General features: G+C 48.4%; 1 protein-coding gene across 3 annotated transcripts in view; it reads right to left on the bottom strand.

Moving 5' to 3' along the window:
- The window catches only part of DNAAF11 (dynein axonemal assembly factor 11), a 77,489-nt gene extending 66,768 nt beyond the window's left edge, over positions 1-10,721 (bottom strand). For 2 of the 3 annotated variants that reach the window (XM_040494449.1, XM_040494451.1), the window contains exons 1-2: positions 10,588-10,721; positions 1,206-1,373 (exon numbers count right to left, since the gene is read on the bottom strand). In XM_040494449.1, coding sequence (XP_040350383.1) covers positions 1,206-1,373; positions 10,588-10,597 — 178 coding nt within the window. In that variant the 5' untranslated portion in view covers positions 10,598-10,721. The remainder of the gene's footprint in view (positions 1-1,205; positions 1,374-10,587) is intronic. The other variant, XM_040494450.1, reaches the window with a different exon arrangement.
- Positions 10,722-24,418: the final 13,697 nt, after the last annotated feature.

Genomic DNA, 24,418 nt, shown 5'->3' on the forward strand with positions numbered 1-24,418 from the left:
GAGCTCAAGAAGTAAGTGCGTTGTTTCACGCAGTCCCTGGTGTAGACACGGCAAGACTAAGTTAACAGACTCACCTGATTTCACACAGGTTTTTTTTCCCCCCTTTTCCTTTTTGAGAGAGAGAGCACGAGCAGGGGAGGGACAGTCTGTGCTGTCTGTGCGGACAGCAGTGAGCCCGACGCGGGGCTTGAACTCACGAGCCCTGAGATCACGACCTGAGCTGAAGTCGGGCGCTCGACCGACTGAGCCACCCGGGTGTCCCCTTCACACAGTTTCAAGGTGGCCGAGGCAGGGATCAAGCCCATCAGGGCCTGCGCTCTCCTGAGTGTGGGAACACTCCTGTTTCCACCTGGCAGGTCTCCCTTCTCCCTGCCCCTTAACTCATTCTTCCCCCTGGGACCGTGAGGAGGGCCCACCCATCCGATGGATGAACTGGGAGAAGGAGCCGGGCAATGCCCGGTCCCCCTCTGTCCTGGCTTCTGGGCTCCTCCCACCAGCAGAGAGGACGCGCTCCTGTCCCCCTACTGCCATACGCAGGGGGCCTGCCAGCCTCTGGTTGCCCAGCCTGCATGTGACCGGGTGGACACATTTAACCTGAGGGCGTTTTTAGGAAGCCCCCGTGGCGGCGAGTCTAGGCCACCTTCTCCAAAAGGTTTTGTCAGTTACGATGCTGACATTCTGATCCGTCTCCCCGTCACTTCATTCCTAACTGGAGCAGTAAACAGGGGTGTGGGTGTGGAACCCTCTCGAGACCCAATACGGAGCACACGGCCTCGCCCAGACACGAGCTCTGTATGTAACCATGGCAGAACCAGCCACCCCAGGGAATCTGACGAGGGTTTACTCAACTCCCATGCAACCCTTTCTGTTCCACGGAGCGGTGTGAAACCAGGACAAATGCCTGGATTCTATTTTCCTTCTTTCAAACTTTTACCAAACCCTGGCTACAAACGGGCAGGTCGACAAACATGCCTGAACATCGCAAATCCTCAATGGCGTCCCTGGAGAGCCTCAGGCAAGGGGACTGAGCAGCGTGGGAGCTCAGAGAAAGGTCCAAGCAGGCTCCCGAGAGCTGGCCGTGTCTGTTTGCCCGGGTGGTTCTTTGTCACCCGTGTCGTCTTCTTCTAAGAATCACCCTGCAACTTCCCCAGGTTTCCCCACTCAAAACGTCAAAGAAACCATGAGAACAAATCCTGAACGCTTACCAATTTTTCCAATGAGATTATTTTGAAGATAGAGGATTTTTAAGTCCCGGCACCATTTGTCAATATGCTCTAGTCTTTCTATTTCTTGCTGATGCAAAGAGAGCTCCTCCAGGGAAAAAATGACACAGTCATTGTGCTCGGAGTTCCGTCTAATAAGATCTTCTGTGACTGAAAGAAAATTTGTTATGTGTTACGTCTCCGTCCCTATGTTCATCGTCAGGTTATGACATGACGAATGCGTTGGATTTTCTTCCCAGTTAAATGTCAATCCCCCAGGCCCGAGTGATTTTCAAAGGGGAAGAGAACAGACAAGTATTGCCTTGTCTGGTGACACCATGGTGAGTCAGAGAGATTTTGCCTTTTTTGCACAAGGTCTACCTACATTTTCCTCTAGGGATGGAGACAGAGTTGGTGGGTAATGACCATGAGAGTGTTGCTATGGCATATGTTGACATGACATCCTGTGGTGCTATCATGCCAAACTGGACGAGACCCGCTAAGGAGACCACGACAGGGCAACTTGCGACTAAGTGGCACAGTCTGGCCACCAGGGGGCCAAAAACGTGTAAGCAGCTCCCAGCGTTCAGTAAGGAAAGGTCTGTCCATTCAACCGACATTGATTAATTGAACTCGAGCTGGAGAGGGAGGAGGAGCACGCTAGATTTTGCACTGCAATCTTGTAGAGCAGCTACCCTGAGCTCTGTTTCCAGGAGGAATGAAAGGAGCCGCTCACGGGAGGGGGGGTAGTAAGAGTCCCTGCCCCTCTGACCAGAGTGCTATGCGGCACTGGGGGGGGGGGGGGCGCGGGCCTGCCACGGGGCACCGAGGGAATGGGGACAATTCTCTGGTCCACAGTTGGAGCCAAGAGCAAGACGGGAATCCCCTTCCTAAGACACACCCAAGTTAAAGACGTGATGACAACGGAGAAACCCTATGTTTTCCAGCGCTATTAAAAAGATCATTAATCCATTTTAATGTCCCGCCTTTTAGGTGGACAGTGGAATGCTACATGTCCAGCCCAAGAGACAACAAAGATTCATTTGTTGCCACATACAAGTGCCAGGCACTGTCCTAAGTGCTTTGCATGTATTAACATACGAGTACGTATAGGGGGCAGATGAGGAATTGACGCACAGAGAGGTTCAATAACTTGCCCAGGGTCTTGGACCTCTACAGGCTCCTCTAGCCGAGACAGAGTTCTTCACAGCACCCTCGGCTGCCAACGTCCACGCCACACTCTTAAAGGTGGACTTGCCCTTTTGTTAAAAAAAAAAAAAAGGAGTGGGGGAGGGGGTGCCCGGATGGCTCAGTCGGTTCAGCGTCCAACCTCAGCTCAGGTCATGATCTCACGGTTCGTCAAGCTCCGCATCAGGCTCTGTGCCGACAGCTCGGAGCCTGGAGCCTGCTTCAGATTCTGTGTCTCCCTCTCTCTCTGCCCCTCCCATGCTCATGCTCTGTCTCTCTCTCTCTCTCAATAATAGATAAACGTCAAAAAAAAAAAAAAAAAAAAAAAAACAGCGAATACAGCTACGAACTCGATCATCTGTGTGCAGGAGGCTGAACCCCTGCTATTTCTGGTGGTAGGAGATGGGGTTGCTTGCAAAGACAGTTCTTTGGAAGTCAGGGGAAACGTGAAGGTCTGGAGATTAAAACACCATGCACGGGGCACGTCCTGCTGTTCTACGTTTTGGCTCAACTAGCAGGCAGAGGTGGCTAACAGACCCCCAGCCGGGTCCCGGGGAGAAGCGGGCCCAAATGGCAGGCAAAGGGGCTAACAGGGAGTTCTAGCCAGTCCTGGCCCCCCGGGGTCCCTGCTGCCTGCTGCACTCTGCTGCCTCTGGATGCCACGGCTAGTACGCAAACCAGTGTAAACAGAAAACAGCTTTCCGGAAACCAAACCTCTAACAGAAGGGCAGGAAAACTAGTCTCCACACATCCCACTCCCAGAGTTGGCTCTGCTAGCTTCGGTCAACTGACAGTGGATGGACGGGTACAGCAAGTTGAGGACACAGCAAAGCTGTTGCGTGAAGTCAAACGTATTACCTGCCTCTGTAATTATCTGTAAGAATTGTCTTAGCAACGATGCAACAGGGATGAAGGGGTTGGGACGGCACAACCAATGTTATTTCAGCGAATTCAGTGAAATGTGGGAATTATTCGCTACTACGGGTAAGACCCTCAACGACCAGGAGGGTATGTGTAACCTTAACTACACCAATCCATGGAGCAGGGGGCCGGGTTTTTGGAGGCCTTGCCGCCATCAGACCTGGAGTCCACGGGGCCAGGAGGATGTGCCCATCCGGAGCCCATGCCCTTCCGTCTAGAACACGTCCCAGGTGGAGGAACAACAGAATTCTCTGCCCAAGGGGCCCCAGGCCTGCCTCCAAGCTCGACGCTGGCCACTTCTCCAGGTCCATCCCAGACCACACCATCAGGTACGCATCCCAAAGTGTCCAAGGAGCAGCTGTTTGCTGAGATGTGGACGGATATGCAGGCTGAGTATCCACCTTCATACGTGGGCTTGAGGGGCCAGGATAGGGCCAGAGATGGGAAGAGAAGGGAGGGATGGCCGGGGAGCCAGCTCTCCCCAGCCCTGCCCCCCCAGCTCTGGCACAGATCCCAAGGGGTTTGAGAAACGTATTAAATGTAGCCTTCTGGGTCGTTATAAAGGTCTCCTTGTCAAGAGTGGAAAATGCATTTTATGCGGCAGTTTGATTATAACTTGATACATGGGCCTTGTTATAGTCTTTCCCTGGGTCCCCAGTTGCCCCTGAAGGCTTAGTGGGTTATTCATATTGAAGATATAAACCCAACTCGAATCCCACAGAAGCCGTCATCGGTAAGTACGGTTAAGTCGAATGTGTTCAGGGGAATTCTGAAAACACCTTGTTAAGCATCACCGTCTCTGGCCTGCAAAAGCTAACATCAGCATCTGCGCAGCCCCCCGGGGGCTTCCTGGGTCTCAGAAACACTAAAGGTATCTCAGGCCTCTCCAGCTCTACAGTCTTAAAGACTTTTCCGATTTGTCCGACCCTAAAGGCCAGCAGCTTCCTCTACGGACACCAAATATCCTTCCTACGTTCCCTGGCTACACCTTCCTAAAATTCAGAAACCCTTTTCATTATGCTATTGCATGTGTGAATTTGATCACTTCCATGCGATTGCCAAACCCTCCCTTTCAGAGGCATGTAGATATTAGGAAGGAATTATGTTGATCCGTATCTCCTAGCCGCAACAATTAAGATGATAAAAGTCACCATTAGTCAAAAGGAATGGGGGGAGAGGAGCCCCGGCCCTTAGCATAATCACTAATTGGTGTGTGCATGCACACACAGGAGGGACCCACAGCTGATCTGGCACCCCAGGGACGCCTGCCCAACAGCAACAATTACAGACAATTAGGACAGATGAAAAGAAAATGGAGAATCACAGAGGAAGGCAAGATCTCCCAGCGGCCTACTTCTGGGCTCTTCCATATTAAGCAAGCTGACGCGTGGCACACCGTTTTATGGCGCTCAGGAAACTGCTGTTACGCGGCACTGCCCGCCTGCAACGGCAAACGTCAGTGAGGAAACCAGCGTCCCCAGGAAGAAATGTGCAAGAGCGTCCACGCGGTGGATGGCGACAACAGTGTTCCGCGCCTCACGACAGGAAAGCATTCTGCGGTTCCAGGCACCGTGTAATTCACACCAAACGTGCTCGAGCTCCCGGGAGCACGGTTCACCTTTGGGAAGCCCTACGCTGAATACGACAGCACTGCACTTACACGAAGTCATTCCAGGGATTTAAAACTGTTTTGGAAGTCTCAGTGGGTCGTCATAACGCTATTTCGAGAGAGATGGCGTGGGCGATGCCCACCACACAGTGGAGGGAGAACATTCCCGGGTAGCGGATGAGAAACAGTGTGCTTTCACGTCCTGATTTTGGAAAAATTCGCAGAGCAAAACGCAGGACTTGAATGGATTCTGGGAAGTGTCTCGCCCACGGGGGGTGCTAACCAAGATATGGCTGGAGCCGTCGTGGCGGGTAAAACCACTGACAGCGTAACCACGGATTCGTACTTCTCTCACTAGCAGAATGCTGCTAAGGATTCCGAGGGTTTAAGGGAAACTCACCGGCCAGCCCAGGCTTCTTTTCGATTCCTTACAATGACAGGGTTCTCAACAACTCCAGGGAGGGCAATAAAATGACTTTGTGGGGTGGGGGCGGGGCAAAGGGCAGAAGGAGAAGGTTTCTGGAGTCCCGGAAGTTGTCAGGCTGCCGTTTCTACCAAGATTTTTCAGTGGCTTGAGCAAAGTTCTAGAAGCTTCCAAAGCCGCCAACTTAGTGTTCATTCCTTCGGGCTTTATATCGTATTTTGTGAACAGCCCTCGATTCCTCACTAGATTAGAATAAAGTCAATAATCTGTGTTCCTAGCAGGTTTTGCAGAATGTTTAAACATCTCGGAAGACGCAGCAGATACATTTATGACTTAACAAGAGACGAAGGGGTCACAAACAGGAGAAGGTCACCTCTTGTAGCATCTAAACTGTTCTTTCTTGTATGGTTTCCAATGGACACTTTTCAAAACAGGATTGCTCATTTGCTCTGCCTTTTTTTACTGACTCGAGGTCATCAGAACGTGCAACGCTAGCCACACGACCTAACGCAACGATACCCTCTAGCGTCTATTCACACGGAGAATGCTAGTAAAGACCATGGTGAAATGCCATGGGGCAGTGACAGAAGTGTACAGAGGGAACAGGGAGGACAGAGAAAGGGGGGAGCAGGGCTACTGAGTGACAGGAGGGACGTCAAAAGAGGCATCATGGAGAAGAAGCCTGGGCTGAGTGTTGAAACGTGAGTAGGTATTTGCAAGATAAACAGATGAGGAAGGGCGCTCAGGCTACAACGGACACTATGTTGCACTTCCCAGATCCCTCCTTCCAAACTGAAGGATCAGTTCCTCCAGCTGCTGGGAGTGGTGCCAGTGGACTGCCCTCAGGCTGCCCACTTTCTTCATAAGTCACTCCGCTGAAATGACACCCCGACCAATGCCACGCCCCTTCCCAGGAAAGCCCATATCCAACGACTGGCTAGATGAGGGGCCATAAGGGCCCAGCCCTCTCACCCGAGCTTGGGAAAATCAGAATGTCCATTTCCAGTTTAGACCTCCAAGTATCTGGGTGGGTTTGTGGGTAAGGCCTTTGTTAAAATGCATCATAGCCCAACGTCCTTCCCCGCCCAGTCTTGCCTCCTTCCCTACCCGCTCCAGTAACGTTCCCGAGTGAACCTCCTACACACTAATCTGCATCGAAGAGTCTGCCTTCCAGCCAACCCAACCTGGAAGGGCTGATATCAGAAGTGATACATGAAGGCAGACACTAGCCACGACGGGCCTCCGGAGTCAGAGTCGGCTGCCCGAGTGGCAATGAGGACACCATTACTGGTGGTAGGTGGGGCACAGATGGTGTTGGGCATAAGGCAGCTGGGGGACGTTCAACACTTGCACTACAGTGTCAACCCATTTGGAAGACTATAACACAAGTGCCATAAAGCAGGTGGATTATAAACTAGAAACATTTATTTCTCACAGTTCTGGAGGCTGGAAGTCCAAGGTCACAGCACCGGCAGATCTAGTGTCTGGGGACAGCCGGCTTCCCCACTGATGGTAATCTCACACGGTGGAAGGAGCAAGTCAGGTCTCTGGGGCCTCTTTCATAAGGGCAATAATCCCAATTATGAGGGCTCCCTGCTCATGACCCACCTCCTAATACCATCACATTGAGGATATGAATTTGGGGGGGGGGGGGGACACAAACATTCAACGTATAGCGAAGAGGATAGTCATGGAAGAGATCGCACCAGTAAGTGTGACGTTACACACTGGGCAATAGAGAAATACAGGGGACACTATAACTCAAAGGACAGCTATATTGGGTGGCTGCTGTTGTGGACACTGTTGGAAAGGAAAGGCTGGACGTGATTCATTGGACAGTTAAAAAAAGCCAGAGTAGCACACTGGCAGCGTATAAAGAGGTTTGCTTCCTAAAACCAGAGGGTAGAGAGGCCAGAGAACAAGGACCAGGACTATATCATAAGAGGAGCAGGAACTTCATGTTCCAGACATGATGGAGTCATAGGGACAGGAAAATCCAGGAAAGAAATATATGAAAACACACACACACACACACACACACACACACACACACACACACACCCCAAACACTGAACATCAGGAAATCCAAAGGGAAGTCAGAAAGTGTCTTGAACAGAACAAAAAAAAGGTGGGACGCCTGGGTGTCTTGGTCGGCTCAGGTCATGAACTCAGAGTTCGTGAGTTCAAGCCCTACGTCGGGGTCTGTGCTAACAGCTCACAGCCTGGAACCTGCTTTAGATTCTATGTCTCCCTCTCCCTATGTTCCTCTCCCACTTGCACTCTGTCTCTCTGTCTCTCTGAAAAATAAATAAATATATTTTTTAAAAGGCATATCAAAATGTGTGTGATATGGCTAAAACATAAGTTGGAGAAAATTAACAGCACTAATGCCTATAGTAAGAAAGGAAAGAGGTCTCAAACATTAGCTTCCTCCTTAAGAAGCTAGAAAAAGAATAAATTGAACCCAAACTAAGCAGAAGAAAGGAAACAAAAAAAAAAAAAAAGATTAGGCCAAAAATCAGTGAAATAGAAACAAAAACAATGGAAAAAGTCAATAAAAATACATAAAAAAAAATAAAATCGGTAAACATCTAGCCAGACTGATCAGTAAAGAGAGAGAAGACATAAATTTCCATTATTAGCAAGGAAAGCATGACATTAGATTATACAGGATTAAAAGGCTAATAAGAGAGTAATCTAAATAACTATGCTAATAAATTCGAGAACTTACATTAAAAGGGAAAATTTCTTAAAAGACACAAACTACCAAAGCTCACGCAGCAAGACATAGATAAATCAAACAGCCCTGCATGTACCACAGTAGTTGAATATGTAGTTCAAACCTTTCCACAAAGAAAACCATAGCACAGGCATCTTCACTGATGAATTCTACCAAACATTTAAGAAAAAATAATACCCAGTGTACAAAAACACTTCTATAAAATGTACAAAAATTTAAGAACTTAAGAAAATTTAAGAATGCTTGCTAAGATAATTCTACAAAGCCAGCATACCCTGAGCCCAAAACTAGACAAATACAAGGCCAAGGCTGACCACAAGAGATGCTTTTATTTTTTTTTATTTTTTTATTTTTTTAAATTTTTTTTTCAACGTTTCTTTATTTTTGGGACAGAGAGAGATAGAGCATGAACGGGGGAGGGGCAGAGAGAGAGGGAGACACAGAATCAGAAACAGGCTCCAGGCTCTGAGCCATCAGCCCAGAGCCTGACGCGGGGCTCGAACTCCCGGACCGTGAGATCGTGACCTGGCTGAAGTCGGACGCTTAACCGACTGCGCCACCCAGGAGCCCCAAGAGATGCTTTTAAAGACCTGGGTTAACTGATAGAAACTGGGATGACAGACTCCTAAAACAATGAAGGTCAGTAACAACACTTAACTTTAGAAGCTAGGTGGATAGATGTTCTAATGAGGGACAAGGTTGGAGTGGGGCCAGTGGTCTACATCCACGGAGGGCAATGGAGATGGTGAATAGAATATGACATTCCTAAGGACAAAATAGATGCTCAGCCAACAAAGGTACTACTCAATCTGTGCAATCAAAAGACAGCAAGGACTGATGACCAGAAAACGAAGGACAGTTGCCTCAATAAAAATTCACAATTTCTTGCCAGTCTCCAGGCCTTAGTGAGTTTTGGGACCTGAAACGAGGGTTGCCAGATTTAGCGAATAAAAATACTGGGTGTCCTGTATTTTATTTGACCACATGTTGTCTAAAAGAGAGGCTGAGGGGCGCCTGGGTGGCGCAGTCGGTTAAGCGTCTGACTTCAGCCAGGTCACGATCTCGCGGTCCGTGAGTTCGAGCCCCGCGTCGGGCTCTGGGCTGATGGCTCAGAGCCTGGAGCCTGTTTCCGATTCTGTGTGTCCCTCTCTCTCTGCCCCTCCCCCGTTCATGCTCTGTCTCTCTCTGTCCCAAAAATAAAGAAACGTTGAAAAAAAAAAAAAAAAAGATTGTTAAAAGAGAGGCTGAGTCCCCAAGAATAGTTGGTAAGGATTCATGCAAATCCTTTCCAAAAGGCCTGCTGGCCATTTACTTGAGTGACAATACCCTGGGGAAGGGGGAATACCAAATCACTGGGACGCTTGGGGGCTCCAGGTTTGAGCTGCCATTAACATCTGGAAACAACAAAGCATTGCCTTACCACAGTGGGGACCTGTGGGGGCCGGGTAATAAATGGAATCATGCCCGCGACCAATTCATTAACACATGTTGAAGAATATTTGGGTTGTTTCCATTTTTTAGCTACTATGAAAGCAGTTGCTATAAATAGTCACACACAGTCTGTGTGTGTACAAAGGTTTTTGTTTTCCTTTTGTAATAGCTAAGGATTACACGGGTGGGAGACAAAGTTTGCGTTTAATTTTTACCAACGTTGGTCTAATTTTTTTGTCTACTGTTTAGAAAGGAGTGTGAGAACAAATACCAACTGGTTTAGGATTGGGGCTTTTCCTATTCACAAATCACCCACCCTCTCCACCACCAGGCTGTAAGCTCTTGCACGGAAGAAACCTCATCATCAAGCACAGTCTCTTGATTTAAAAATATTCACTATGACACTTCCACCAGAAGTGAGCAATTAGGCTGAACTGTACAAAATTGTCATAAAGGAGAGGAGAGTCGAAGATGGTGTTCGCGGGCAAATAAAGATGTTAATCCCCTCACGTTGCACATTCTGCGGGTGTATTTTTAAACACTTAGCAACACTTAGCCAAGTTGGTAAAACGGTTCTATTACTGCCTTCGTTTTGGAGTTGGGGCTTAGGCCCACATGGGTGAAGTCACTCGCTCGAGGTCTCAAGGCTGCCAGGTGGAGGAGGCGGGCGCCAGCTTCGGTTCCCTCCACCCCCGGGTACGATGCCTAATGGAACAGTGTGGACGCTGCAGCCCTGAGACAGTGACTAGCCCGGGACCACCGGCGAGCAAGGAGGCGCTTGGGCCCCGAACCGGATGTGTCTGACGCCAAGCCCTGGACCTTCCACCACCCCCTCTCACGAAGCCCCCGCCTTTCTCGCCCACCGCATTTTATGGACGAGGAACCTGAGCCCCGCGGAGGCACGGTTGCCCGCCGGGTCGGCGGAGGGGCTGGCCCAGCCGGACCTGAGGAGCGCAGGGTTGGGCCTGGGTGCGCGGGCGGGAAGGGGCGGCGGCGGCCCGGGTCCCCTGGGACGTGGGACGATGCCCGGAAGGGGGACGGTCGAGGGCGTCAGGAAGGAGGGGACGCTTACTCCGGCCCATGGCGCCTCTCGGGTTCGCGGGCCCGGGAAGAAGCTCGGACTCTTAGGACTGCGTACACGCTTCTCAGTCACGCCTCCGCGCGTCCACAGCGGGCCTCAGGAGCCATGGCAACGAGGACTCTACGGCGGCCGCACTGGGCCCGGCGCCGCCGCGTTTCCCGAGCTCGCGAGAAGCAGGGAGCAGAGACTCCGCTACGAGCGCTGGCCCCTCCCCGCACCCCGTCCTCTTCCCCGTCCCCACCCCGCCTTCCCCGGACGGCTCCCCTTTCCCCGGATCGTCTGGACGGTCTAAGGAGAACCACGGACGCTCGCTTTCAGGTGGATCCGCGTCCCAGGCGTGCCTCCCAGCCCGCCCTCCACTTTCTCCTCTCTGGGGAGTTAACGCGCTCCTGAGCCAAGGGGGTCAGGATGGCGCCCCCACTGCCCTCGCCGGCGGGGCGGGCTTAAACTTCTCATCTGTAAGATGCGGGATAATAAATAACTTCAAGGGATCCTGGTGGAGGTTTTTAAAGAGATGATTTGCGTAAAGGAAAGACACGTTTTAAAAACAGCCTCCCTGTAAAGGGTAGTTGTCCTCTTTGAATTTCATCTCCTTAGTCACAGCCCAACACCGATCTCCTGCTAACAGGTTTTCTAAAAACACCACCCTCAGCAACTTTCCCTACCCACCCACCACTTTGTGGCTGCCAAAAATAGAAATTGCATCTCCTGGAATTCCCGTTACTCCTCTCGCATTTCCCCAGACCCCTCCCCAAAGTGCCCAATTCGCTTTACCCAATTCTGGACTAGGAAGGACATCAGTAATTCATCCTCGGTTAGCTTCATATGTTCATATGTCAGCGCTTTAAGGGATGACAAAGTTGTTTGTTTGTTTGTTTGTTTATTACCACTTTCACTTATTTTGTTCCGCCCCCCCCCCCAGCCTCTGGCAACCAGAACTGATTTATTCTTTGTATCTCTGAGTTCATTTGTTTGTTTTTAGATTCTGCATATAAGTGAGATCCTAGAGTATTTGTCTTTCTCTGCCTGACTTATTTCACTTGATGTAATACCCTCAAGGGTCATCCAGGTTGTAACAAATGACAAGATTTCCTTCTTTTAACGACTGAAATATATATATATATATATATATATATATATATATATATATATACTATATATATACTATATATATATACACTATATATATATACACACACACATATAATCTTTTTATGACTGAGAAGTATTTCATATATATGTATAACCACATTTTATTTATCCATTCATTTTTTAAAAAAATTTTTTAACATTTATTCATATCTAAAAGAGAGAGCACGAGCAGGGGAGGGGCAGAGAGCGAGGGAGACACAGAATCTGAAGCAGGCTCCAGGCGAGGAGCTGTCAGCACAGAGCCCGACACGGGGCTCAAACTCACAGACTGAGAGATTGAGAGATCGTGACCTGAGCCAAAGTCAGACACTTAACCAACTGAACCACCCAGGCGCCCCTATCCATTCATTTTCTGATGGACGCTTAGGTTGCTTTCACGTCTTGTGTATTATAAATCATCCTGCAAGAACACGGGAGTGCAGGTATCTTTTTGAATTAGTGTTCTCATTTTCATCAAATAAATACCCAGGAGTGGAATTCTGGATCATACGGTAAGTTCGATTTTTAATTTTTTAAGGAACCTCCTTAATGTTTTCCACAGTGGCCACCCACCGATTTACTTTACCACCAATAGTGCAAGAGAGTTTTTTTCTCCCCATCCTCACCAACCCATGTTAATGCTTGTCTTTTCGAGAATGGCCATTATAACAGGTGTGAAGTAATACCTCACTGTGGTTTTGATTTGCATCTTCCCGATGAGCAACTTGTCATGTGCCTGGTGGCCATGTGTACGCCTTCTTCGAAAAAACATTGATGCAGATGTTCTGTCCATTTTTAAATAAAAAATTGGCTATTGAGTTGCCTGAGTTCTTGACATTTTTGTCTATTAACCTTTTGTCAGATACATAATTTGCAAATATTTTCTCCCATTCCATAGGTTGCCTTTTCATTTTGCTTGATGTAGTCCCACATGTTTATTTCTGTTTTGGTTTCTTTTGCTTTTGTTGTCAGATTCTCCCCCCTGCCTAAAAAATCTTCACTATACTGATGTCAAGGAACGTACTCCGGACATTTTCTTCGAGGAGTTTTATGGTTTTGTTTTGCCTATATTATCATTACAAAGTAATTATTACCCTCTGTCCCTTTGCAAAGAGAGAGAGAGAGAGAAAGTATGTGTAAAATATTGTTTACAAACTTCTTCCATCCCAATCTTAGTAAATAGTACAGAGTCCGTGGTCTCATCTTGAAATGTATGTGATGTTTACATTATGAAAGAAGATTCATAGAGTAACGTGGAGCGTAAAGAAATGTGTTCTTTCAGCAGGAACCTGTTAAGCATTCACTGTTGCCGAGTATTAGGGTTTGCCAAGTGGCGACAAGAACGTGAAGGGAGGCAGAGAGACAGGAGCCAGGAGGGTGGAGGGCAGGAGGGGCTGGAAAGCCAGTCAGTTTGGCTATGGGCACAATCGCATGGGGTGATCAGATGAAGGGTGATGGAGGCCGTGAATGCCAGCTCAACTAGAACAGAATGGTGGGATCTCAGGCACTATGTCCCCACAGTGGGAGAACCATTTGGAGCTCCAAGGAGACTCCCAAAACACTCCAACTATCAATTTAGGTGACATCCACTGATCCTGCCCAAAAGCCTGGTTCTTGTCGTTTCACTATGTTTTGGAAGCAGCACGTTGCCGGGCAAGGAGCATGAGCTCTGGCCTCGGAGACCTGGTTCAGATCCACAGATCTGCTCCCGCGTGGCGTTAGGCAGATGACTCCACGTTCTTGAGCTAATGCTTCCCCCATTTGTGTGTGGAGCTGACCATACAGGCAACATATGGCTGTGCCACCAAGAGAGGGGTCTGTGAGCTGGCGTCTGGTTGCTCACGGAGGACGTGACATGCCATCAGCCACAGGCGAGGTTAGCAAACGGGCCTATGCCCAAGTGACAGCGAGAGGTTCATCAAGGCTAAAAAAGGGCTATTTCTGGCGGGGAGCTGGTCCCGGGGGATAAACCAGGTAGAAGGGTGGTTTCTGAGATGACAGAGGCATGAAGTCGGGACCAGTAGAAAGGACCTTGGCCTCTGGGTCACAAGAGACAAGAGGGAGATATCCTAGGACTCTAGAAAGTTCTCAAGACCAGTTGCAACCCAGATATCTGATATGTTGGCTCTGAACTTTCATCCTCACGCTCAGACGGACTCACTCTTAAACCTGTGGGGGTCAAAAGGGCCTGGAAATTTTCCTATGAAACTTAAAGTCTGTTACCTATGAAACTTAATATCTATGGAGCAGGGATCTTCTATCCATTTAGATGCAAGTAAACGAACAACGGAGCTGTGCTCAACATGGTCCAGTGTTTTGAAAGTGTTAGCTAATTCTTACATTAACTCTTCGAGGTAGAAAGTGTTACCATCTACATATTGTCAATAAGGAAACTGAGGCCCAAGGAGATTATATTACCAGAATTTTATGCCCCAAACTGAATTCTCTCCTGCATCACTTTTGAGGGCAGGAGGGAGTTTATTTTTCATCTCCGAATCCTACCTCTCAGCACAACTCCTGATACTCACTAGGTGCCCAACAAATCTTTGTTGAACGATTTAATGAGCAAGTCAGTGAGCCAGTCTCTTTAAGAGCGTGGCACCCTGGATGCACACATCTCGTGACTTAAATAGGATCACCACGGAAGTGTCCGTGTTTTAAGGGGATCTATCAGGTTATCCAGGAAGGGTGTCCCATTCTTTGGGTCATTGGACACGTCCTTGGCTTAATACCTTTTCCCCAAAATCTAGGATAGGAGCTCCTTTGGGGAGCAAGGTCTTGACGGATTGTTCTCCACTCTGGTGGAAAGGAGAAGAGCCTCAGATGATAAAGCAGAGAAACAGGAATATCTACTTCATGATTTGTCATGGGCCAGGCCAGGGTGGTTTTGATGTGTCCTCCCTCAGCCCAACATCACAGTCACTCTGTCTCTTAGGAACAAAGGACCCATGGGGCACATAGGACAGGTGTACGATGTGCTGTGATTGTTACAGTCCTTGACGGAAGGGAATGGGGGAATAAATCACAATGCGACAGCTCCAGGCAAATTGGAGTTTATTTTACTCAAACTGAATGAGGTTGTCTAGAGTCACGGCGTGTGTCTATTTATGCAAATAATTATTCAAAACAGACTTGTGTCTTTGGCCCCTGGAAACGTAACTAGATTGAGTGAGGCCTCCTGGGGAAATGACTATGACATTTTTGTGTACATAAGTAGGAGAAGTAAATCTCAGAAAGGGTTTTTTTTCTTTTTTAATTCCCAATAACAGCAAAATGATCCTCCTTCTTCTTTTGCGTTGGATAAATTCAAGAGACGACCGGGGCGCCTGGGTGGCGCAGTCGGTGAAGCGTCCGGCTTCAGCCAGGGCACGATCTCGCGGTCCGGGAGTTCGAGCCCCGCGTCGGGCTCTGGGCTGATGGCTCAGAGCCTGGAGCCTGTTTCCGATTCTGTGTCTCCCTCTCTCTCTGCCCCTCCCCCGTTCATGCTCTGTCTCTCTCTGTCCCAAAAATAAATAAACGTTGAAAAAAAAAATTAAAAAAAATAAATAAATAAATTCAAGAGACGACCTAGAAAGCTATTTGGTTCTTATTATTTTCATTATTATATATAATTTAGTATTTTTATGATGTGTCACAAATACTGTGGTTACATTTCAATGGTATTAATATTCCACCAGAAGAGTTTCCTCATTGCATCCTCATGACAGGTAAATCCCCAAGTTTACCAGCACCTCTATAATATCAATTACTTGCTTGCTTGCTTGCTTGCTTCCTTTCTTCCATCCATCAGCAAATATTTATCAAGTGCCTTCCAGGCACAGTTAGGAGTAATTGAGACAATGTATGTAAAGCTCTTAGAAGGGCACTTGCCATTTAGGAAGCGCTCAGTAAGGATTAACTATTCCTGTGGGTTGGTGGGGAGAATGGGTGATGGGCATTGAGGAGGGCACTTGCTGGGATGAGCACTGGGTGTTGTCTGTAAGTGACGAATCGTGGGAATCTACTCCTGAAGCCAGGACTACACTGCATGTTAGCTAACGTGACAACATATAAAATTAATGAAAGGAAAGGAAAGGAAAGGAAAGGAAAGGAAAGGAAAGGAAAGGAAAGGAAAGGGAAAGGAAAAGAAAAGAGAAGAAAAGAAAAGAAAAGAAAAGAAGAAAAGAAAAGAAAAATATGCATAAGTATCTAAAAATATAAAAATAGGGGCGCCTGGGTGCCTCAGTGGGTTAAGCAGCCAACTCTGGCTCAGGTCATGATCTCACGGTTCCCTGGTTTGAGCCCCGCTTTGGGCTCTATGTTGACAGCTCAGAGCCTGGAACCTGCTTCGGATTCTGTGACTCCCTCTCTCTGCCCCTCTCCCGCTCACTCTTTTCTCTCTCTCTCTCTCTCAAATAAACATGAAAATTTTTTTCGACATAAAAATAAATATGCATTATCAGATGTGAGGTCCTCAAACCTCAGACTCTCCGATGATTCCATGCAAGTACAAGAACACATCTCAAAAGCAAGTGTAAAATGATTATTAAATTATTCTCTGCAAGTTTTCCATCTGTTAACAGATAAAGTGAGGTACACTAAAACCGTCAAGAGTTTGAGCAACCATGGGTTTGAATCAGGCCGTGCCAAACTGAGTGGTCAGGTGTGCCTCCCTCCCAGGAGCTGGTGGACAAGTTTTTATAGAGAAGACTGGAAGCAAAGCAAGGAAATCATTGGATCGGCTTATAGCTTAAACAGTTGCCTTATTTGGGAAAGCCCCGTTGGCTGTGATGGGTTGTCTGTAGGTTCTGCCTCGGTCACCTTGAGGCATTTGTAGGAATTGACTCTGGCTTCAGTTTTGGCTTACTTACACAGGCTGCCCAGGCGACAGAGCCACCTCTGTGTACTTGGCTCCTCGCCTAAGCACCTGAACACCTCCAAACTTTTTGCCTGTCTTTGCTAGCTTGATCCAAACTGCTGCCCGTCTCCGTTAGCTCAATACAAGTAAGAGTTGACCCTTCCGGACGGCCTTTTACTAATCTGCACCTACTCAGAGCAGAGTCATCGGGGTATGCTCCTCTCCCACTGAGGATTCAACAATTCACTTGACTTTCTTGTTCCTTCATCTGTGAAATGGGAAAAGTAAAGGGCCTGCCTGCTTGTGTTTCAGAGAGGTTTACAAGAGAGAACGTGTCAAGAGTTTGCCTCCACTAAGTGTTCGGCCCGTCTCCGTTTTTGTTGTCACGCGCGAGGAAAGGTGAAGGGCGATGGCTTGTCCCAGGGAAGACCCCCGGGTACAGCCAGTGGTTAGACCAACAGGGGTCAGTCGTGCCTCCGTCACCGTCCCGAGAGTTGGACCCATCAGCACACGTTTCCACTGGAGGAAGAGGCTCTTGATCTCGGAAGGCTGCCGACCAAGTTTTTCCCTGATTCGTTTATTAGTTTGTTTCAAGTTCGGGGGTTTTGTCATTTTTTTAGCCCTTCCTGGAAGACAGGTAGTAGCAGGTGCTGAGCTCCCCCCCAAAAAAAAAAAAATTGGAGGAGCAAAAGCTAAAAAATTGTATGCACTAATTTAATTTTCTCTGAGAACTGGGTGAACAACAGCTTTGTTCCGTTTGAGTGTTAGAACACCTGGGGGCAGCTCACAGAAAACCCAAGATCTTGTCTGAGAACCACTGAGCTCTACCAACAATGGGCAAGGGTGGGAGAAACTGAAATCCACAAAAATTAAAACTCTATCTCCAAAAACATTAATCCTGCCTTAATATAATCTACGAGGATACACTTGAAATGAGGACCCCGGGGAAATTTGCAAGCAACTGCCAATTTTGCTAATGATAATAAGTTTATTTTAATTGCTAATATATCCCTAATTACTCTAGTTCTAAAATGTTTACTTGGCTGCCAGTCATCTTTGATTTATGTTCTTCGTGGAAAGAGTTTGTCATATCAATCAACCCGTTTCAAGTTCGGGGGCAGCTGCTAAAGATGATCTCACCTTCCTTGTCACACAGCTCGGCTGGGTACCATTCGTCCAAAGGCAGAGAGAGGCCTTCCCCACCAAATCTTCTAGAATTCATAGCTTCCTGTTTCAGCTGGAGAAGAGTCGTATTTTTAAGACCGGTTACATAAGCAAAAAGGACTGACACTATCCATTCCAAACTCTCTTTTTAATCTGATCTCCTGCCTGTTCCGTCTCCTGTATCTATCTGAATGCGTGCGTGTGTGTGTCCAAATCATTGTTCCAAGAGCATCATGTAGTCCGTGTAAAGATTCCTAATCTGGGGGAGGGGGTGGTGCATGACAGGATCCCATTGACCGATTTTCTCATTTTTTCCCCTCTTTCAACAAACATGTGTTGAGCCCTTAGGGCTGGGGTGGCGTGGTAACCAAGACTGACAAGGTCTTGACTATGCCACAGCCATATACTCATAGAAGGAGACGTACAGTAAACAAGTAGATAAACAAATGCTCCGTAAGATGATTGCATGTGATATGTGTTAGGAAAGAAAAATGGGGTGGTAGTTTGAGCTTGGAGGATGGCTACTTTGGGTGATCTGAGTAGGTCACATATCGGGTGAGTCCTGAGCATGAGAAGGAGCCAGTTACATGAAAAGCTAAGAGAAGACTGTTCCCAGGGAGAGAGAAAAGAGCGACTGGGGAGAGGCTGGCCTGCTAACAGACAGAATAAGGCAGCTCCTATGATGGGGAAGATGTGCAGAGAAATGTTAAGGGGTAGGTAGGAGGCAAATAATCGGGTAGGACCTTGTAAGGAGACAGGATGTTATTCCAAACGTGATGGACACAGGTGCGTACAGAGAGAAGACCACGCGAGGACCCAGGGAGAAGAGCCTAGAACACGCCCTTGCCTCACAGCCCTCGGAAGGAACCAGATCTACCAACACCTTGATCTCAGACTTCTCACCTCCAGAACCACGAGAAAACAAATTTCTGCTCGGTGGAAATTTTGAGAAGGTGATGCGGGTCTCTGAATGTGGAGCGGAGATCCGAACTGGAGATTTAGTTGGCCCGGTTCTAGTTTACAGATGTGTTGACACCCATGCCCGTGGATGAGAACACTCTAGAAGTGAGTGTAGCTAGAGGAGAGGGCCAAGAGCTAAGCATGAGCATTCTCTGAATTTTGAAGTTGGCACAATGTGGAAAAATTAGCAAGGAAGATATAAAACCAGTGGGGTAGGAGGAGAAGCCAAGTAAGAGAATTGCTTCCAAGAAAGAAGGACTGACGAAATCTTTAAAATGCTGCCATGGGTCAAGTTGAGTGAGACCTAAGACTTGATCACGAGATCAAGCATCGTTGAAGGGTGTCGCAGCTTTGCCAGGGGCTGCTACGGTGGACGGTGGGCTTATAATCCTGACTGGCGTGGCTTCAAGGAAGACTTGGAAGAGAAGACTTGGGGACAAAAAATTGTGGAAGAAAAACCTACCGAGGAATTTTGCTGCTACTGGGAACAGAGCAACGGAGAAAGGGAGCGGTTATAAGGGATGTGGAGTCCGAAGAGGGCTTAGTTAAGACAGGTGTTATGATAGCACATTGGCATGCCACTGCCTAGAAGAGAGGGCAATTCTTGGAGGAATCTCCATAAATAGAGAGGAGGGGGCGGGCTGCAATCGTGAGTGATGAGTCGGCCTTAGATAGCAGCAAGGACCTTCCAGCCACAGCACAGGGAGGGAGGAGCGTAGGAGCAGATGCCCGTGGGTGGATGAACACAGTGCCAATGGCTGGTTGAGTCTTCTTAGCTGTTTCTATTTTCTCAGCGAAATAGGAAGCAAGGACATCAGCCAAGAATGGCTTGGAAAGGATGTCTTGAGGGTTCGAGGCGGAAGGATAAGGTAGCAAATGGCCAGGCTGGGGACAGGGAGAGTGAATACATAGAACGGGCTAAGATGATTGCCAGGCATCACCACACACACCTCGAGGGTTGTGGTCATGCATTTAAAGACAGCCTCCCATGGGGCGCCTGGGTGGCGCAGTCGGTTAAGCGTCCGACTTCAGCCAGGTCACGATCTCGCGGTCCGTGAGTTCGAGCCCCGCATCGGGCTCTGGGCTGATGGCTCAGAGCCTGGAGCCTGTTTCCGATTCTGTGTCTCCCTCTCTCTCTGCCCCTCCCCCGTTCATGCTCTGTCTCTCTCTGTCCCAAAAATAAATAAAACGTTGAAAAAAAAATTTAAAAAAAAAAAAAAATAAAAATAAAGACAGCCTCCCTCGTGTTTGCTCGCGAGCCATCTTCGGCGTGTGGAAAACTGCATAACAGGCATAGCTTCAGATGCAACCAGAGCTGTGGGTTTACCGAGAAAGCACAATGAGTGGAGGGACATGCGGGGGAGCGACAGTGACGACGGCTCATGGGACCTAAGGTGAAGAGGTGCGGAAATGAAGACACCATGGAATGGTATCAGGACCGACGGAATTTGACGTGGTAGCATTGAAAAATTGTTGTAGGTGAAGAGGTGGTGAGCTGGAATAGCAGTGGTGGTCAAAAGTGGAATGTTTAAGAGGTGGCTGGGTGGCTCAGCCGGTTGAGCACCCAACTCTCGATTTCAGCTCCGGTCACGATCTCATGGTCGGGGGATCAAATCCCGCATCTGGCTCTACGCTGGGCATAGAGCCCACTTAAGATTCTCTCCTTCCCCCTCTCTCTGCCCCTCTCTTGCTCATGTGCCTGTGCATGTTCTATCTCTCTCTCTCTCTCTCTCTTTCCCTCTCTCTCTCTGTCTAAAAAAAAAAAAAAAAAAGTGGAACGTTCAAAATTGAGACAGTGGAGGAAGTAACGGCAGGGTCCAAGGTCTGACGGTGAGAGTGTGTGACCGTTTTAAGGTGGAAGACCAGATTAAAAGCACAGAAGCAGTAAAGGAAGTGAGAGGTCAAGTGAGACAAGAAACACATGAAGGATGCTCGACATTAGCCACCAGGGACTGCAAATCCATCCGACGGTAAGTACCACTATACTCCTTTAGGGTGCGGCTGAGATCAGAAAGATAGACGTCACCAAGTGTTGGTGAGAACTGGGAGAAACTGGAACCTTCGCACGCTGCTGGTGGGGATATAAAATGATGAAATTCCTTTGGGAAATAAGTTGGCAGTTTCTTAAAACGTTAAACATAAATTTACCATGGGACCTAGCAATTTCATTCCTAGGTATCCACCAAGGAGACATGAAGACGTCTATCCCCACAAAGACTTGCGTGTGAATTTCCTAGCAGCCTTATCCACAGTGGCCAAGAAGCAGAAACAACGCAAATGCCTGTAATGAATCAATAAACGAAATGAAAAGAAACGAAGCAGTAATTCATGCTACAACATGGAGAAACCTTGAAAACATTATGCTAGGTGGAAGAATCCAGACCCAGAAGGTCACATGTTGTGTGATTCCATTTATATGAAATGTCTAGCAAAGGCAAATCTGTGGATATGGGAAGCAAATTAGGGCTTGGCTGGAGCCAAGGGGTGGGAGTGAAAAGTGACGGCAAATAGGCAGTCAAAAATGTCTTAAAATCGGGCTCTAGTGCCGGTCGCCCAACTCGATAAATTCATTTAAAATCATTGAGTTGGGGGGGGCCTGGGTGGCTCAGTTGGTTGAGCGTCTGACTTCAGCTCAGGTCGCGATCTCACAGCTCGTGAGTTCCAGCCGCGCATCAGGCTCGCTGCTGTCCGTGCAGAGCCCGCTTTGGATCCTCTGTCTCCCTCTCTCTCTGCCCTTCCCCCCCACTCTCTCTCTCTCTCTCTCTCTCACTCTCTCAAAAATAATAAACATTTTTAAAAATCATTGCGTTGTACGCTTGAAATAAAGGAATTTTATAGGATGTAAATTATAGCTCAATAAAGCTGTGTGAGTGTGTGTTTTCATCAAAAAAGGAAACTAAAAAGGATGAAGGAAATCGAGTGGCCCGAGTATTCAAGGGGCTAGCTGTGTGTGTATTGACATCTCCAGGAAGATTGACAGGAGTCATCCTAGAAGGAGTAACGACCGGGGAGGTGCTAACGTCTTCAAGAAAAGAGGGGTCAGTAGTCGATGCACCAAGAAATGGCAGCAAATGACGCGGTCTGATGGCCTGAACTCTAAAATCAGAGGTTTCACGGCAACCGGGACAAAGATCCAGAAATGGCCATGAGAAGCAAGGACACCCAGCCTGCTGCCAGGTTCAGGGATACGACGACTCTGGGAGAGAAATCTCAGTGCACGTGCTTATCATTTATAATGAATCATCACAACAGCCCGGAGAGGTATGCAGGGGAAGATCCCGGACTGGGAACCGGACACGGGACCCTAGTCTCAGCTCCTCCAGTGGTTACCGATTGACCTCAACTTACCCTCTTGGACCTTCAACCGTAAAATGAGAACAATAATCACTCTCAACGTCGCAGCGTTGTTCTGAGGGAGACCCGAGAGTATTTACAAATCCACCCCCACGTTTCATAATGGCAGGCCACAGAGCTGTTCTTTGCAAATACTCTCCATTTTTTGCTGAGATGGAGAAACCTGAAGTTCAGAGTGGTTAGGTGATTTGTCCAAAGCCGCACGGCACTTAAAGAGAAGACAAGAGTTTTATGTCCTCCCATCCTCCACGCTGCCTCCCCTTGGCAAAGCCTCCTCCCAGGAGCAGCACCCCTCTAGGGTTCCTATGCCCACTCCGAGAGAGGAATAATAAGTAAACATCCCATGTCAGCAGTGCCACAACATAATCAAATCTCAAGAAGCCCTAAAACTAAAGTAGACTAAGCCCGGTATACAGAAGCCTCTTGGAAAATCTGGACTCAGCCATTGTTTCCACCAGAAGCCATGGACCTCCTGCTCTCTTTCTCTGCACCAGCCACACCGTAAGCCTCGCCATTTCTGTGCTGGATCATGTCCAGCCATCGGCCCTTTAAACGGTGACTTACCGATTCCTTTCTATTTTCCAAGCAGTCTTCTGTGCACTGAGGATTCAAAGCATTCCTGACCCGCTTGGAGCTTTTATTCTGGCGAATTCAAGAGGCCAGAGCAGGAGGAAATCAAAGACCAAAACCACAGCAAGCAAATAATAAACTCCGTATACAAATGAACAGGCAGGAAATGAGACAGTTCAGTTTCCGGGGGCGGTGGGAGTGGATGGGGAGAACATTCCTAGAGTGGTTGAGCAGGCTTCCCCGCAAAGGTGGTATTTGCCTGATGAGAGGGAGCTGGCCTTGAGAAGTTCAGGGAGAAGAGCGTTTCTGCCAGAGTCCGGCAGGTGCAAAGGCCCTGAGGTGGAGGCGGGCTTGGTGTATTATAGGAACAGAAAGGAGAGCAGTGCCGTGGCCATGGCATAGTGAGCAGAGGGGAATGTACTGCGGGATAGAGTGTCTTCAGCAGGAAAGCGAAGTGATCTGATGTACCTTTGAAAAAGATCACCGTATGTAGCCGTTGTGTGGAGGACCGGACGATGGCCTGGATGATTAGAATGGGCACAGGCCAGCTAGGAAAATTTCTCCCTTCAAGCAAGTGCCTCCCTGGTCTTCAAATGTCCCTTCCCATTTTCCTCCGCTTCCAAACTCATGCCCCTTCTTCACGAGTATGTCAGAAGGCTGCACAATAGCCAGAAGGCGGCAACGGGTCAAATGCCCATCAGTGAATGAACGGAGGAACAAAAGTGACGCATGCTTACAAGGGAATATTATTCAGCTGTACTGAATAATCACAAGTACCGATACCTGCTATGGTGTAGACAAACCTTAAAAACATCACGCGACGTGAAAGAAACCAGACACAAAACGCCGTGTATTGTACGATTCGATTTATATGAAATATCCAGAAGGAGTAAGTCCATAGACAGAAAGCAGACCAGTTGTTGCCAGGGCCTGGGGGACGGGTCATGGAGACTGACTACTCGAGGGACGTTGAAACTGTTTTGGAGCTTGATCGAGGTGGGGGCCGCACAACACTGTGACTGCGCTAAATGCCGCTGGATTCTGAACTTTCAAACGGCTCATTTTATGTCGCGTGACTTTCACCTCAATTAAAAACTTTAAAGGAAAGAAAGCGGGCATTACATGTGTTTTTCTAGCAGGCAGGATAAATGTATTCCGACTGACAGCAGTTGGGAGGAAGGATCTTTTGGAAAGACACCGATTCGTCAGAGGCTTCCAGAAGGAGCTGGACAACCAGGCAGTGGGGGAGCTGGCAGCAGGTTGAGTGCAGCCCTGGCTGAGGCCAGCTCGTCCCTGTCCCCAGGAGACAAGAGAATCCGATCGGCCAAGCTGTGCCCCGTGCCTCCGTGCTCCCCACGGTCTGCGATGTGGGTATGAGATCACAGCCTTCCCCAAACCCACAGACTGAGGGCGGCGTCACTGAAAGAGGGGAAGAGGGATAAGAGGCAGAACAAGACAACAGATGTCACCACAAACACCCTTCAGCGTGGCGCATACATTCTTTCACTGCATCTGTCTGGACAATGTTTGCAGCTGGCACTGCCCGGGCCCTGAGGATAAAAGTGGTCTCTGCCCTCCCGGAGCTTGTAGTCATGAGGAAAGATGGTCACCAGCCCTCCGCCAGTGGGCAGGACGCTGTGCAACGGAGTACAGAGGACACCAGGGAAGCTTTTCTGTCTGTCTGTCTGTAATCCAGGCAGAGGTAGGAACTCCATACCTTCTTTAGGCCTCTGGGGCCACCTCGAGTCACTTCTGTCTTATTGCTCTTCATACTGGTGTCACTGCGTGTCTGTCTACGTCACTCAT

Source organism: Herpailurus yagouaroundi, unplaced genomic scaffold (assembly GCF_014898765.1).
Source record: "Herpailurus yagouaroundi ecotype Mexico unplaced genomic scaffold, PumYag 186, whole genome shotgun sequence".
Taxonomy (NCBI): Eukaryota; Metazoa; Chordata; class Mammalia; order Carnivora; family Felidae; genus Herpailurus; species Herpailurus yagouaroundi.